Source organism: Salvelinus namaycush, chromosome 3, assembly GCF_016432855.1.
Source record: "Salvelinus namaycush isolate Seneca chromosome 3, SaNama_1.0, whole genome shotgun sequence".
In the NCBI taxonomy this organism is placed as follows: domain Eukaryota; kingdom Metazoa; phylum Chordata; class Actinopteri; order Salmoniformes; family Salmonidae; genus Salvelinus; species Salvelinus namaycush.
Window position 1 is genome coordinate 94,901,435 of NC_052309.1, and position 18,309 is coordinate 94,919,743.

Consider the following 18,309-nt stretch of genomic DNA (forward strand, 5'->3'; position numbering starts at 1 on the left):
CAGGTGCACAGGCAATTGTGAGAAGGCAGCAGCCATTAGCCCTCTATGTCCATTGTGGAGCACACTGTGTAAATCTGATTACACAGGCTGGCTGCTCAGCCTCCCCACTGATCCAGGATTCCCTTTCTTGGGTCCATCAGTTAGGTGTCCTCTATGGCCAGTCAGGAAAGTTTAAGAGCATGTTTGAATCAATTGCCACATCCAAAGAAACACATCTGCCCACCCGGAAACCCCTATGTCCAACAAGGTGGACTGTGCGGAATACTGCTATTAGAGCTGTGCTAGGGCAGTATGAGCGGGTACTAAGCAGCCTAGAGGAGAGTAGTTTTTAGTACATGACAGTACACTTACAAACTATTTATTTCATGTTATTTTATTTAAAATTGCATACTTTATGCTACATATGTAACGGATGTGAAATGGCTAGCTAGTTAGCGGGTACGCGCTAGTAGCATTTCAATCAGTTACGTCACTTGCTCTGAAACCTAGAAGTAGTGTTGCACCTTGCTCTGCAAGGGCCGCGGCTTTTGTGGAGCGATGGGTAACGACGCTTCGTGGGTGTCAGTTGTCGATGTGTGCAGAGGGTCCCTGGTTCGCGCCCGTGTCGGGGCGAGGGGACGGTTTAAAGTTATACTGTTACATTGATGCTGTTGACCCGGATCACTGGTTGCTGCGGAAAAAGGAGGAGGTTGAAAGGGGGGTGAGTGTAACGGATGTGAAATGGCTAGCTAGTTAGCGGGTACGCGCTAGTAGCATTTCAATCAGTTACGTCACTTGCTCTGAAACCTAGATGTAGTGTTGCCCCTTGCTCTGCAAGGGCCGCGGCTTTTGTGGAGCGATGGGTAACGACGCTTCGTGGGTGTCAGTTGTTGATGTGTGCAGAGGGTCCCTGGTTCGCGCCCGAGGTCGGGGCGAGGGGACGGTTTAAAGTTATACTGTTACACATACTTGTCCATAGCTGCTGTTTGAAGAGTTGAGACACTGACTGAAGGATATTTTGTTTGATTATTTGGGTTTTTCATTGAAGTAGTTATTTTGCTTTTAGAACTGTACTTATTTTAAGCTTTTTGTTCTTGTAAAGATATTGTAGTAGACGCAGGCCAGTGGCACATTTAATGACTATATAAATGTTTCAGAAAAAGTAAAATTAAAAGGTCAATTCAATACGGAGACCAACTTTGTGATGGTTCTCAATGGAGACTCTTTTAGATGTGATCACACCATGTTCATTGTATTTATGAAAACTACACCCATACAGTGTACAGTACCATTGCTACCTACTGGCCTTTCTTGATATTGCTGGTTGTAAGTACGAATACCTGCATACATACTGGACTGGTAAGGAGCACTGCTATAACTATTATTAGTAGTAGTATTGATTTAAACATTTGAACAAGTTGGTTAAACCCTTCAGTTAACTACTGTACCTATCAATTATCCAGTAGTAGTGATTATGGTTCCTCAATATGCATTTAACATATTACAACGTAGGCTATGTGTTACAGCACTACTTTTGGTGTCCCCCTCAGGAATTGCTCTTGAGAAAATGTCATGTAATTGTCCCCTCCAAGGTTGATATCAGATTTTCGCCCCTGCTCAGAGTATTATTAATATCTCCTCCCCTGTCTGATATCTTAACTTTCTCTATGCCACAAAATCTAAAGGTGGAAATGTCATGCTTCAGGTCATTGAAATGTACAGCGACTGGATAATCCCTGTCGTTTCTCCTAATTGAACTTTTATGTTCACAAATTCTCTGTTTGAGAGGTTTTACCGACATAAGAGCCCATATGGACATGTAATAATGTAAATAACATGGGTGGTGGAACACGTAATAATGTAATTTATTTGGAACCGTTTTCCTGTGTGTGGGTGGCAGAAATATTCACACTTCATCATATTTTTGCACTGTGCGCATCCTCTGCATTTATAGCTACCATTTGGTAGAGGGCGTAAAAGAGCTTGGCTGATTTTCTTTTGTGGCTGGCAGTTGGCATAAATTGCGACCTCTCCTATACACAATAAGTGGTGGATATTTAAATTCAGCCGCAAAACTGGGTCCGATGATAAAATATGCCAGTGTTTCTTGACCACAGCTCCCACTTTTCGCGAATTCAAAGTATATGTAGTTGTGAACATTACGGAGTGTTCTTTAGCTTTAACGGGTCTTTTTTGTAGCAGTTCATGTCGTGTTTTTTCCAATGCCAAATTATGAGCTTCATTCACACATTGTGACGAATAGCCTCTTCTTAGAAACCTCATGCGCATCTCCGCTGCTTTTTCTAGATAATCATCTGTGGAGTGGCATATACGGCGTAGTCTAAAAAAATGGCTTCTTGGAAGTCCTCTTTTTAATGGCTCAGGGTGGAAGCTGTCCCCCTGTAATAGAGTATTTCTGTCCGTTTCTTTTCTATACAGAGTTGTAAACAGGGTTCCATTTGATTTCTCAATCCACATATCGAGATAATGAACACGTTGAGTGTCACGTTCAATAGTGAATGTGAGATAAGGGTCAATGTCATTGAGTAGTGCCATAAAATCTGACAGCTCTTCAGTTCCTTCCCATATACAAACAATGTCGTCAAAATATCGATACCACTTCAGGACTTTATTCAAAAATGGATTCTCGTTTTCATTATTAACAAAACGTTCTTCAAAAAGACCCACATAGAGGTCAGCATAGATCGGAGCAAATGTAGAGCCCATCGATGTTCCATTCGTTTGGAGGTAGTATTCATCATCAAACCTGAAATAGTTATACGTCAAAACATATTCAGCCAACTATAGAATGAAGTTTGTTGGTGGATATTCATTAGTATCTCTGTCTCCCAAATAGTGTGCTAGTACTGCCAGCCCCACATGGGAATGCTGGTATATAGACTCTCGACATCTAATGTGACCAAAATACAGTCTTCTTTTAAACCCGTTATTGGTGAGATCTTGTTTATGAAGTCTTTAACATATGATGGCAATGCTTGCACATGAGATTGAATAAAAGAGTCTACAAAATTCGACAATGGCTCTAGCATTGAGCCTATTCCTGCAACCACTGGTCTGGCTGGATAGTTGCCTTGTGTTTTAGGTTTGTGTAATTTCGGTAAAATGTATAGGCATGGACGTATGGCACATTTGCAGCAAAGATATTCATATTCAGGTTTTGAGATAAGGTGGTTTAATAGGGCTTGCTCCAGATTAGAGCATATATCCCTTTGGAACACCTGTGTGGGATCAACACTCAGTTTTCTATAGAAACGTTCATTGCTCAGATGTTCGAGTGCCTTTTTAATGTTGTATTACTATTGTTCACTCTGCACTCTGAAATCTTGTAAGTATACACATAAGTAAAAGACGTACCAAGTATACAATGGATCCACTACGAGAGATCAACTCACGTACCACGCATTGTGCGAGTACCCTTTCATTCACACAAGAAGACGCCAATAAGATTATTTTTCCTACGTCCAACATGGACAACCCAGTTCCACACTCGACTGTCGAACTGAAAATCCAACTCCAGAGACTCCGAGAGAAAGAAACACGTTTGCACATGGCACCACTCTTAGAGAGTATTGGCGCAACAAGCGCATTCCAAGAGGACTGAGAATACAGAAGGAGCCTACAATAGGGAAAAACGACAAAACTTTCCTTCAGCAATGGGGTGAAATACTCAACAAATGCTCATTAGATTTAATGCTATTAATCGTGGAACATGTGTCGAAGGAAGTGAAAGAAGTTAAGATTAGCGAACATGATATTATAATGAAGGAGATTCTAGGCCCTAATTTTACAGCCATAGACGACACGATCAAGCAGTCCATTGGGAAATACAGAGACTCTCTACAAGATCAAGAAATACCAGTATCTGACGAAGGACGTGAGCTTATTAAATATCGGTGATACTATCAAGAGCAGTGTGCGGTTTCCTTTTTCCTTCATCTTGTTCAATTGTTGCCACGCACCTGCAAATTAGTTTGCTCAGATGTGCGAGTACCTTTTGAATTTGGTGTATTTGAGTTGTCACTGCAGTAGACTAAGCATAGGTGATTATATGATGTTGAAGTTGAAATGGTGCTTGAATAATGGAGGCAGCGCCTGTTTTATTTGCGGTAACTAATTCAATAGTTTAGTAGTCGGGAACATTAACTTGCTTGACCATTCTGTAGGTCATGTAACTGTTTGTTACATGCAAAAAAAATGTGTGAACCTAACAAGACAGATGTTGCTCTCCGGTTTCATGATTTAACAAAGGTGTGGTTGAAATGATTCTGCCACTGTCATCTCGGCTGTGTCAAGGCATATGAAGTAACAGGCTAGAACAAAAAACGCAATTATCACAACACGTGGGTTGTAATATGGCTTCCCAGGTGATTTTACCCACACACCGCTACTGCAAGGTGTAGCCTTGGCCTCATTATTTCTCCATGGTTCTGACTTTACCTGCGCGTTGCCTTGTATCAAACTGTGTGCTTTAGGCTAGTAGGCTACTTTGCTGAAGGACAAAATATCCCAAGTGTTTATTACCTCCATTGTTTATTTTGTCCAGCTGTTCAAATGGAACGAATGGATATGGAAGATCAAAGATGATAACTAGGCCTAGACATGTTATACACCACAGTAGGAATACTGTTAATACAATTCAACCAAATTTACCCGGTCCATAGTTACCTATTCTTTCTTCAGCGTTTAAAAGTGACAGTAAATCTGTAGCTAGCCTACACTACAGTTAGTTTCTTTGTTACAGCGTTCAGATAAAGAACAGCTATACCAGAGCAATCAGACGTCCTTTTCAATATCAAAACTAGATTTAAGATGACAAATAAGTGTCTGATATAGGCTAATCTTACTTCAGAAAGATCCTGGATAAGATTTGACCTGATCTATTAAAGTCAAAACGTTTAACATCCTGATGTCTGTTGTCGTCTAACTCTACCCGAGCGTCATTTGGACAACATCCTCTTCGAGAGTCCAGGTAGTTGTATTGTCTGATGCCCAGTAAGTGTAGCCTATAAAATACCAGACTGGTTACCGCTGCGCTAGATTTGTGTGTCCCTTACCAATTGGTGGAGGGTGGTATGTACATTAACATTAGTGAAGTAACACATTAAACATTGGTTTAGGTGTTATTACATGATCGGTTGAAGTTATTATGTTATTAATTTAAAAAGTTGTTACTCACCTGATAACGTAACTTATTACATTAAGTGGAAAAAGTCATACTATAACAATTCAATATTTTATAATTAACAATCAAGATATTACATTTACCGGTTTTATTACATTATAAATCTAAACGTTATTACATTAACCGTTGTTACAAGACACAGCATGCATAGTTCTTGCCTTGACCTCATGGATATTATTATTCAATGTATAATTGATTAATTTTAGGAACAAATCAATTTAGATATTATAAAACAAATTAAAGTTATTGTTTAGAAGATAATGGCTTGAATTTATAAATCAATTGAATATATGATTTTTCTTTTAATTGAACCTTTATTTAACTAGGCAAGTCAGTTAAGAACAAATCCTTATTTAGAATGGCGACCTACCGGGGAACAGTGGGTTAACTGCCTTGTTCAGGGGCAGATGACAGATCTTTTACCTTGTCCGTTTGGGATTCGACCCAGCAACCTTCCGGTTATTGTTGAAACATTATTCTACATAATGACATTTAATAATAATAGTATCATGAGTATATGGAAGAAGATACAACTATCAACATCCCTCCCACACACACACACACAGGTTCCCTATAACATTTCCTATGATAACATTTATCCATTTAGATCAATGTGTGATATTACATAGACACAGGGGAGACCTGATCCCAGATCAGAGCTGCATATTATGCTCCAGAGGTTACCATGGTGATCAGACTGAGGCAACTGTTTAAGAATGGGAGATGGATATGACTGTTCACTGGATGTTTTCTACTGATCCTTTATTTATGGATCTGGAACCGGTGACAGAAGGGAGGGAGATGAAATATGGCACATTTTTGCTTTCTGGTGTTTTTTCATTGGCCCTAAACGAGCAAAGCTCTTTCCACATAGACAGACATAGGGGTTCTCTCTAGTGTGTGTTCGCTGGTGTGAATTCAGGGTCCCTGATTCAGCAAAGATCTTTCCACACTGATCACAGCTATAAGGCTTTTCTCCTGTGTGTGTTCGCTGGTGTGCAGTCAGGGTGGAAGCTAAAGCAAAGCTCTTTCCACACTGATCACAGCTATAAGGCTTCTCTCCTGTGTGTGTTCGCTGGTGTATAGTTAGGGTGGAAGCTCGAGCAAAGATCTTTCCACAATGATCACAGCTATAAGGCTTCACTCCAGTGTGTATGCGCTGGTGTATAGTTAGTTTATCTGATACAGCAAAGCTCTTCCCACACAGATTACAGATATAAGGCTTCTCTCCAGTGTGTATGCGCTGGTGTCTAATCAGGGTGGAAGCTACAGCAAAGCTCTTTCCACACTGATGACAGCTATAAGGCTTCTCTCCTGTGTGTATACGCTGGTGTATGGTTAGGGCTCCTGCATTAACAAAGTTTTTCCCACAATCAAGGCAGGGGTAGGGCTTCTCCCCTTCATAAATTCTCAGATGATATTTGAAGGTGTTATATGCAGCAAAACTCTTCCCACACTGATCACAGCTATAGGGCTTTTCTCCTGTGTGTGTTCGCTGGTGTGTAGTCAGGTTAGAAGCTCGAGCAAAACTCTTCCCACACTGATCACAGCTATAAGGTTTTTCTCCTGTGTGTGTTCGCTGGTGAATTATGAAGGACCTCCGTGTAGTGAAACTCTTCCCACAGTCAGAGCAGCTGTGGTGAGATTTCTTCCCTGTACGTCTGTGCTGGTGTTTGAGGTGTTCTGATTGGGAGAGACTCTTCTCTGCCTCGTCAGCAACATGTTGTTGTTGAAGCTCCCCAGATGATAAGTCCCTCCCACTGAGAGAACGATGGTTAGGAGTGTCCCCTGTGAAACAAAATACATTGAATAACTAGGTTTTGGAAATATGGGTCCATAAACAAACATCAACAATATATCATTATACACTCAGTGGACAGTTTATTAGGTACACTCCCCAGTTCATGAAAATAGGTAACTCCTACAGACAGTGAGTCACATGGCTATGGCTTGCTATATAAAGCAGACAGACAGACAGGCAGAGACATTAAATTCCTGTTTGATTGAACATCAGAAAGGGCAAAATAAGTGACCTAAGCGACTGAGCGGGGTATGATCGTCGGTGCCAGGCGCACCGGATCCAGTATCTCAGAAACAGCCGCCCTCCTGGACTTTTCACACACGACAGTGTCTAGAGTTTACTAAGAATGGTGCGACAAACAAAAAACATCCAGTCAGCGGCAGTCCTGTTGGTGTAAACAGCTCATTGACCAGAGAGGTCGAAGGAGAATGGCAAGAATCGTGCAAGCTAACAGGCGGGCCACAAACAGACAAATAACGGCACAGTACAACCGCGGTGTGCATCTTGGAACGCACAACTGGTCGATCCTCGTCCCTGATGAGCTATTGCAGCAGACGACTACACTGTTCCACTTCTATCAGCTAAAAACATACAAGAAGCTGCTCCAGTAAGAACGCAATCACCAACACTGGACAATTAAGGAGTGGAAAAACATTACCTGGTCCGACGAATCCCAGTTCCTGTTGCGTCATGCTGATAAGAGTCAGGACTTGGTGTAAGCAGGGTGAGTTCATGGACCCATCTGCCTGGTGTCAATGGTACAGGGTGGTGTACTGGTGTGGGGAATGTTTTCCTGGCACACGTTAGGTCCCTTGATACAAATTCAGCACCACAGTGTATCTGAACATTGTTTCTGACCAAACCCAACAGAGTATCTTTGGGATGAGATGGAGCGGGCTATTGGCAGTATGAATGTGCTGCCGTCCAATCTGTAGCAACTGCGTGATACCATCGCGTCAGCATGAACCAACAACATCCCTGCGGTACGTTTCCGATACCTTGTAGAATACATGCTCCGGACAATTCAGGCTGTTTTGGAGGCAAAGGGGCGTACCTAACAAACTGGCCACTGAGTGTATATTGTTTATCAATCAATTAATAGAATTTGCAGAAGCAGATTGTAGTCTCATCCACCACCCCATTGTTCTTACTTGATGAAATCAAATCTCCATCTCCCTCCTCGTGTCCTTCTCTCACAGTTCCACTCTGCCCTGGTGTTTTCCTGCAGTCGACCAGCCGCACAGACACCCTCTTCAGACTCAGCAGTAAGGCGCTACCGGGAGAGTTGTGACCCGTGGACTCCGGCAGGGTGGAGGGAGACGGGCTAGCTCTGTCCTGGTGACCACAGAAAAGTATTGTACATAGAATATTAGACCAAACATTTGATAAATTTAGTCTAAAACTCTGATTGATTGGTGCATCCTTATAATAGCTCCTTTCTCCTGAAGTGTATAATCGTTCATTACTTTCCACAAATGTATGTAAAAAAAAAAAAAAAATCACTTTGGCACATTTTTCAAATGGAAGATGTTTATATTTTTTCACTCTTAAAACAAATGTCAAAACTGATAACTCTTAATGCCCCGTCTGATGTTCAGAACCTATGAGGTTTAATTGGAGTTCACCCCTGAGTTAATATTGATTGATGCAAGATGGCGCTGACAGAGATGGTCACCTCGCTTCGAGTCCTTAGGAAACTATACATGTTTTTTATGTATTATTTCTTACCCCCAAGAAATCTTAAGTCTTATTACATACAGCTGGGAATAACTATTGGATATAAGAGCGACGTCAACTTACCAACATTACGACCAGGAATATGACTTTCCCGAAGCGGATCCTTAGTTTGGACCACCACCCAGGACAGTGGATCTAATCCCAGAAGCCGACCCAAAACAATGTCGCCGCAGAACAGGCAGACGGAGCGGCCTCCTGGTCAGGCTCCGTAGGCGTGCACTTTGCTCACCGTTTCCAAGTATACTACTTGCCAATGTCCAGTTGCCTTCCAGAGGGATTGCCTTCCAGAGAGACATCAAAGATTGTAACATTCTCCGTTTCATGGAAACATGGCGCTCTCGGGATATGTTGTCAGAGTCGGTTCAGCCAACGGGCTTCTTCATGCGTCGCACCGACAGAGATAAACACCTCTCTGGGAAGAAGAAGGGCAGGGGTGTATGCTTCATGATTAACAATTCATGGTGTAATCATAACAACATACAGGAACTCAAGTCCTTCTGCTCACCCAACCTTGAATTCCTTACAATCAAATGCCGGCCATATTATCGTCCAAGAGAATTCTCATCAGTTATCACAGCTGTGTATATACCCCCTCAAGCAGACACCACGACGGTCATCAAGGAACTTCACTGGACTCTGTAAACTGGCAACCATATATTCTGGGGATGCATTTATTGTAGCTGGGGATTTTAGCAAATCACATTTGAGAACAAGGCTACCTAAATTCTATCAACATATCGATTGCAGCACGGGCAATACACTCGATCCCTGCTACTCTAACTTCCACGATGCATACAAGGTCCTCCCTCGCCCTCCCTTCGGCAAATCCGACCACGACTCCATCTTGCTCCTACCGTCCTAAAGGCAGAAACTCAAACAGGATGTACCCATGACTAGCACCATTCAATGCTGGTCTGACCAATCGTAATCCACGATTCAAGATTGTTTTGATCACGCCGATTGGGAAATGTTCCGGTCAGCCTCAGAACAACATCGACTCGGTGAGTGAGTTTATAAGGAAGTGCATTGGAGATGTTGTACCCACTGTGACTATTAAAACCTACCCTATCCAGAAACTGTGGATGGATGGTGGTATTCGGGCATAACTGAAAGCGCGAACCACCGCATTTAACCACTGGGAATATGGCCGAATACAAACAGTGTAGTTATTCCCTCCGCAAGGCAATCAAACAAGCAAAATGTCGGTATAGTGACAAAGTGGAGTCGCATTTCAACGGCTCAGACATGAGACGTATGTGGCAGGGTCTACAGGCAATTGCGGACTACAAAAAGAAAACCAGCTACGTCACGGACAACGACGTCTCGCTTCCAGACAAAATAAACACCTTCTTTGCCCGCTTTGAGGATAATACAGTGCCACAGTCGCGGCCCGCTAACAAGGACTGCCCCCCCTCCTTCTCTGTGGCCGACGTGAGTAAGACATTTAAACGTGTTAACCCTTGCAAGGCTGCTGGCCCAGACGGCATCCCTAGCCGCGTCCTGGTGTGTTTACGGACATATTAAATTGCTCCCTATCCCAGTCTACTGTCCCCACATGCTTCAAGATGGCCACCATTGTTCCTGTACCGAAGAAGGCAAAGATAACTGAACTAAATGACTATCGCCCCGTAGCACTCACTTCTGTCATCATGAAGTGCTTTGAGAGACTAGTCGGGGATCATATCACCTCCATGTTACCTGCCACCCTAGACCCACTTCAGTTTGCATACCGCCCCAACTGGTCCACAGACGATGCAATCACCATCCCACTGCCCTATCCCATCTGTAAGAATACCTATGTAAGAATGTTGTTCATTGACTACAGCTCAGCATACAACACCATAGTACCCTCCAAGCTCATCATTAAGCTGGAGGCCCTGGGTCTCAACCCCACCCTGTGCAATTGGGTCCTGGACTTTCTGGCGTGCCGCCCCAAGCTGGTGAAGGTAGGAAACAACATCTCCACTTGAGGTAGGCCTACACTAGAATAATCCAACAATGACGCACGCACGTTGTCTACATTTTAAACCGTCTAATAAATCTTTTGGCAGTAATTAAGGAAGGCACAGTGATGCCGAAACGTTGGTAAATACCCATTACATTGCTGGGAGATTGTACATGGAGTGTGCGACTTTCTTTATTTTGATAGTTTATAGGAATTAAGACAATAAAAACATTTTTAAAAAACGAATAGCATATTCTGAGTTTAAAGGTAGACTCAGCGATATAACATAGGCTATAGGTGCAAAGTAAATAGCATGGTGGGTACATTTCCGCAATAACCAAGAACATTGAAGCGAGAGGCTAAACTTCTCCAATGTTTGAAAAAAATTATACTGAACAAATACATAAAACGCAACAATTTCAAAGATTTTAGTACATTTCAGTTAATTGAAAACTTCATTAGGCCCTAATCTATGGATTTCACATGACTGAGAATACAGATATGCATCTGTTGGTTACAGCTACCTTAAAAAAAAGGTCTTCACAATGGGCCTCAAGATCTCATTGTGGTATTTTTGTGCATTCAAATTGACAATCGATAAAATGCAATGTTGTTCGTAGCTTATGCCTGCCCATACCATAACGCCACCATGGGGCACTCTGTTCACAATGTTGACACCAGCAAACCGCTCGTCCGCACGATACCATACACATGGTCTGCGATTGAGAGGCCTGGTTGGACGTACTGACAAATTCTCTCAAACGTAGTTGGAGTCGGCATATGGTAAAGAAATGAACAATACATTTTCTGCCAACAGCTCTGGTGAACATTCTTAGTCAGCATGCCAATTGCATGCTCCCTCAAAACTTGGAGACATGCGGCATTGTATTGTGTGACAAAACTGCACATTTTAGAGCGGTCTTTTATTATCCCCAGCAAAAGGTGCACCTGTGTAATGAACACGCTGTTTAATCAACTTCTTGATATGCCACACTTGTCAGGTGGATGGATTATCTTGCATTTAGAGACATGCTCAATAACCAGGACGTGAACAAATTTGTGCCAAAAAAATAAAGAAATGTGCTTTTTGTGCATCTAGAACATTTCTGTGATCTTTTATCTCAGCTCATGAAACATGGGACCAAAACTCTACATGTTGTGTTTATATTGTTGTTCAGTGTATATGAAAGCAAGCTTTGATTTTACACTTGCAAGACCATCATGTTTAATTGACCAAGCAGTTTTTTCTTGTAGTAATGTGGAGCCTGACTGCATTAGCTTCACTGCATTAGCTTCAACCTTTGTTGCAATTGAGAAGAAAACAAATATTTCGTAACATATTTCTTGCCCTCAGTAGCCCCTCACCACTGGAATGGCGGTGCATGGCAGAGTTGTTGACAAATATCCAACACATGGGCCTGTCCAGCATCCAGATTGGAACTGTAAAAATAATCTAGCTGGCCAAATGGCAGTTGTTAGTTTGGCACTGTTGATCTAAACAGATTTGGATAAAAATGTCAAGACAGGAGAAGGAGCATACTTTAATTTATTCTGGATGCTTGAAACTGGTGAGTTTGTCCTGATGTTAGCAAGCAAGCATTTGCTCACTGCAGTGGACAACATGCTGTTTACATCTGTATTGTTTTCTCAGCTACAGTTTGAGTTGTGTCCTGTCTGACAGTGAAATATGGCAAGATCTTGCCGTAGATTGGACTACAGAGTAGCTAGCTAGTGTTGCAAAAGCCAAATTGCATTGCAAGGTAGCATCGTGACACTTTCCACAAAGTTTGGTGTTGGTTTTGAACTGATGTAGTTAGCCATCTATGTTTTGTGGAAATATTTAGCACTGGCATTTGAAAGTGAACTAGTTATCGTTAGCTACCTTCTGTGTTGAGATTATATGTTGTTGTCTAGCTCTAGCTAGCTAATGGCTGAAGTTATTTGTGTAACAAATCTTCCATGAACAAATATAGCTAGCTACATTTCTTTGCCTGTTCATTAGCTAGCTTTCAGGTGACTGGTGTTAGCCAGCTATTTACAAGAGGCTAGCTGCTGGATTTAGGACAAGCAAGCTAACATTAGCTAATAGCAGCTGTATTGTTGCAGAGCAACAGTCGATGTTTTCCCCGAACAGATTTCACTTGATTTCCCAAATTAAGCACTGGGTAGCTGTAGGAACAGGGTTGGAGAGCCCATGGCATACAGAGTTTGGGTGGAATATCACCTGTCACGCAGCGAGAGCATGCTCCTCAAACAGTGGTTGATGAGTGAAATAAGTGTTTTTATATTTATTTCTTAGTTGCTCATATTAAGCACATGCTCTGCAACAACAACAACAAAAAAGTAGCCTACCTGGTCAGTGTGCTGCCACCATTTGCTATTCAAGTGCGTAAGGATGACATGTCTTTTCCCCCGTTCCTTTTCCTGCCCATTTGATAAAGGGCAATTCTAAATCAGAACAAGATTAAATTGAGAATAGTCTGATGGGTGAAAATCTGATCACTTGATGTGAGAACAGCTGTGCAGCCTGAGGCAAGGAACAGAGCACAAGCTTCTTTTTTTTGTTGCAACTTCCTGAAATCATCAATGGGCTGTAGTCACATTGTGCAGCCCATATATGTTTTGATTTCAAATACATTCTATAAGGTTTATAATTTACAAAAGTGTATAATTGCCAAATAACTCCAAATGTAGCATATAGGACCGGTTTTAAATGAACACTTTTACGCTCAACATGGCCACTTCATATTCGCTCCAGAATGGGAAAATATCATATTTTATTCAGCTAAGATCAATTATATTCTTCTTACTATAAAAATTATTTAATATAAAAGAATGACATGGGCCTTAAGTATATTTTGTCAGCTAAATGAACAAGCCTACACCCTTTGCCAGCAGCATACCACACTGTGTCTGAAGCTAAGCAGGGTCGGTCCTAGTCGGTCCCTGGATGGAAAACTGGATGCTACTGGAAGTGGCGTTGCAAGGCCAGTAGGAGGCACTCTTTCCTTAGCCGAACCTCAGAATTTATAATAGTCAGAAATGCTACAAAAAAGGAACTAATTGTTGGTTCCTAATGTAATGTGCATGTGAGCGACACATTATGAAATGTAATAAAATCTGTTGCACCTACAAACTTAAGTCAATCCATTTTTTTTTAATCAAATCAATTTATGGTAGCTATATGCTCGTTTCAATCTGACTTCTAGATTTTGAGCTAGGTGGGCGTAGAAAATACTCTGAAAACTCACCAAGGTAAAGTTGGTTTTATCTTTCAGACATTTGCCCCAAAGGCCATTTAAAATTGTAAAAATCAATAACTAATTAATTGATTGTCACAGAAACAAAAATAGATATGGTTTATTCTATAAATGTCAAGTATACTTTTACAATCTTTGTTTTTGATCTGATATAAATACATCTATAAAAACACAATTTAAAGCGGTATAAATCAATAACTAATTTGATAGAAAAATAATTGATACATGCCCTCTATCAAATCAAAACTGGAATTTCTGCTCAAAGCAAAGGTTGTAAAAGTATACTAGACATTTATAGAATAAATCATACCTAGTTTGATAATTCTGTCATAATCAGTGAAAACGTTGATTTATATAGATTTTATGTATTTATATCCAATCAAAACTGGAATGTTTACTCAAAAGGTTGTAAAGGTATGCTAGACATTTATAGAATAAATCATATCAATTTGATGATTCTGTGACAAACGGTGAATGAGTTATTGATTTATACAATTTTAAATGGCTTTTGGCGAATGTCTGTCCGAATGTGTGAATATAAACCCAACTTTCCCTTGGTGAAATCTCAATTGCTAAGAACCCTGTTAGAAATCCGGTATATGGTACTCCGTAACGGCTGGACAGATCACGATGAGGTGGGGAGTGTGTTGTGTATCTCCAATCAAGATCATTTGCGAGATTTCATCGACATTGGTGTAATAATGGCTTAGATATGATGGCAGGGAGATTTTAATTTATCATTGAGCTTCAACCAATGCATAATCAGCGCGACTACAACATAATGAAATAGAACAATAAAATGTGAATTTTTTTGCAAAAGTGAGACGTTGCATGCATCATTGGTGTAGCCTCTCAATGGCCAATGCATAGCATCAGCAACCCAGGGTTTATATATATATATATATCACTGGTGTAGCCTATGCTTAATTATTTCTCCATGGTTCTGACTGTAACTGTTGGTTGCGCATTGCTTGTATCATCAATCTGTGTGCGATTGGCTACTTTGCTGAAATTACCACCATGGTTTATTTTGTCTAGATGTTCAAATGGAACGCCGGGTGTGGAAGATCAAAGAAAACTAGACCTAGACATTGTATACACCACAGTAGGCACTGTTCATAACAGTCAACCAAACTTACCCGATCCATCTTGGAAGCGATTCTTTCTTCAACGTTTCTTCAAATATTAAAAAGAAAACTAAATGTGTACGCTAGTTACTTTGTCACGGCGTTCAGATAAAGAAAAGCTAGACCAGCGCAATCAAACGCCCTTTTAAATATCAAAACTGGATTTAAATTGTGACAAACAAACGTCTCATGTAGACTAATTTTACATTTATTTGGATTGAAAACTCGATAGAGGATGTAACAAACAACTTCCTGTTGATGCTTTTCAGCTTCTTCTGTGGTGTTTAAGAGGTGCCGCCACCTACTGCACATAGTCATCAACACCTCTCTTCAAGTGGGTGAGGCGGTTTAGGGAGGGTCATTTATTGCTAGAAAATAACTGTTTGTATTGCCACAAACATATTGTATGTTAAATGAATGGCAAAAATGTAGGCTATTTTTAGTATAAGGAATACATCATTAATCTATTTAAATAGTAAATTATTAGATGCATCACGTTTTTTGTGTCATCCTCAATGCTTGTAAATGCATTATGTCCACGTGTGGTTGTACTGTTTTAAAATGGTCAAATACAATAAAAATCACAACAAATCTAAGGTATTTATTGGAACAACTAAAACAGTTTGCTGGAAGGTGGCAGGCTAAATTTGAGATGAGAGAAATTCCTTGTTATTGTCTTTCATATGAACTCATTGATACCTTTGGTGGCATGTGTTGTGGGGTATGCTTTAAGAATTCCCTTCACTGTAACTAAGGGGCCAAGCCCGAACCCTAAAACAGCCCCAGACAATTATTCCTCCTCCACCAAACTTTACAGTTGGCGCTATGCATTGGGGCAGGTAGCGTTCTCCTGGCATCTGCCAAACCCAGATTTGTCCGTAGGCGGCAAGCCTTCCACCACTCCAGCCGACACTTCGCATTGCGCATGGTGATCTGAGGCTTGTGTGCTGCTGCTCAGCTATGGAAACCCATTGCATGAAACTCCCGATGAACAGTTATTGTGCTGACATTGCGTTCAGAGGCAGTTTGGAACTCAGTATGGAATGTTGGAACTGAGACCGAACGATTTTTACGCGCGATGCGCTTCAATACTCGGTGGTCCCATTCTGTGAGCCTGTGTGGCCTACCCCTTCTCGATGGATACATTGTTGCTCCTAGATGTTCTACTTCACAATAACAGCACTTACAGTTGACCAGGGAAGCTCTAGCAGGGCAGATATTTGACAAACTAACTTGTTGGAAAGGTGGCATCTTATAAGGGTGCCACGTTGAACATCACTAATCAGTAAGGCCATTCTGCTGCAAATGTTTGTCTATGGAGATTGCATGGCTGTGTGCTCAATTTTATACACCTGTCAATAAAGGGTGTGGCTGAACTAGACAAATCCAATCATTTGAAGGGGTGTCCACATACTTATGAATGCACTGTATTTATACTCTGGACTAATATTGTTATATTTCTTAATTCCATTCTTTAACTTTTAGATTTGTGTGAAATGTTATTGTCGTGAATTGTTAGATATTACTGCACTGTTGGAACTAGGAGCATTTCACTACACCGGCAATGAGATCTACCAAGTATGTGTATGGACCAATACAATCTGATTTGATTTCTCAGCTACAGTTTGAGTTGTGTCCTGTCTGACAGTGAAATATGGCTAGCTCTTGCCATAGCTTGAACTATGGCGTAGCTAGCTAGCGTTTGTGGTAGAAATTACAACATTGCTATTCAAATTACCTTTAATATTAGAATGTATTATTCAATTAGTACTTTCACACTGCCTGTTGGCCTGAGAGGAGCCTCTGAGGCTTAATGCTGGCAATTGGATTTACGATGCCTTGGTGATAAGACCTAAAGACTACATTCCATTGCATGATTAGTGTCTGTGTCAAATGCTGTTCTGTCTGCCAGGGGAACTCTCCCTCCATTTTCTCTCTCCCACATCGCAAATGCGATGCGTTATAAGGTAGCAGCGTGACAATTTGGTTTAACTGATGTAGCTAGCTAACTATGTTTTGTGGAAAAATGTAGGACTGCCGTTTGGACATGAACTAGCTGTTCTTGTCTGCTGGCTAACTAATGGCTGAAGGTATTTGTATAACAAACCTTCTATAAAAAAATGACAGCTCGCTACATGTCTTTGCCTGTTCGTTAGCTAGCTACATGGGTTAGCTACTGGACTTTGGGCAAGCAAACTAACGTTAGCTAATAGCAGCTGTATTGTTGCCTGGTTAAAAAGAACTAGGGTTGCCAACTGTCCCCGTATTCCCAGGATGTCCCTTATATTGGGCTCCCTTGTCCCTTATATTCTCCAATCACAGTATAGCATAAACGCGGCAATTCCTGCAAAGTAATTTCTGTTGTTGTTCGGTTGGTTTGGCAGATCAAGGAAATATGAATAAACCTGCAAAAAAGAAAAGACTGTGCAGCTACAACAAACAATGGGAAGCAAAAAAGACTTGGGTTAAGCCCGTCAGTGGTGACTCGATGAAAGCTTTCTGTACTGTATGCGGTCGGAATTCTCAATTGGCCATGGAGGGGAGAATGACCTACAGTGAGGGAAAAAAGTATTTGATCCCCTGCTGATTTTGTACGTTTGCCCACTGACAAAGAAATGATTAGTCTATAATTTTAATGGTAGGTTTATTTGAACAGTGAGAGACAGAATAACAAAAAAATCCAGAAAAACGCATGTCAAAAATGTTATAAATTGATTTGCATTGCATCAAAAATGAACTTCAAATATCTGAACTGTGACTTGTAATGTAAGGACTTTTCTCTAGCTATGCAAAAGGATAAAGGACTGCTTGAATCAGTCAAGAACAGCAAAAAATATTCATGGAAAAAATAGACCCCTCTTTTGCATTTGAAATGTAATTTTTTTGTTGCTGTTAAGGTCCAAATTGGGATTTCTTTGATCATTTATTTTGAGATTTATTCACATAAGTTTACATAATGATACAGTTTTAGTAAATCTATAAACTAAATGGAATATAAAAATGTTTTGCCTTTCCAATTGAATAAGAATATACACTGTATATTAATAAACACAACACCATACCCACACCGCCGTGGCACCGTGCACGCCACCTTTTGTCCCTTATTTGGCAGTGAGAAAGTTGGCAACCCTAGATAGAACTCAGATTTGGCTGAAAAGAAATTACCAATATCAGAATGCTACAAAAAGGTAGCACATCAAATCAAAGTTTATTTGTCACGTGCGCCGAATAATAAATGCTTACTTACAGGCTCTAAA

General features: G+C 40.9%; 2 protein-coding genes across 2 annotated transcripts in view; one reads left to right on the forward strand and one right to left on the reverse strand.

Annotated features, from left to right (window-relative positions):
* LOC120043725 (gastrula zinc finger protein XlCGF57.1-like) overlaps positions 1-18,309 on the forward strand; it is a 714,153-nt gene that overhangs the window by 33,393 nt on the left and 662,451 nt on the right. The gene's annotated exons all lie outside the window — the stretch shown is intronic.
* On the reverse strand, positions 4,209-8,827 carry LOC120043728 (zinc finger protein 664-like). Its single transcript, XM_038988292.1, has 3 exons — positions 8,784-8,827; positions 8,135-8,318; positions 4,209-6,970 (listed from the first exon to the last, which is right to left on the reverse strand). The coding sequence occupies exons 1-3, from the start codon at positions 8,787-8,789 to the stop codon at positions 5,949-5,951; spliced, it is 1,212 nt and encodes a 403-aa protein (XP_038844220.1). The 5' UTR covers positions 8,790-8,827; the 3' UTR covers positions 4,209-5,948.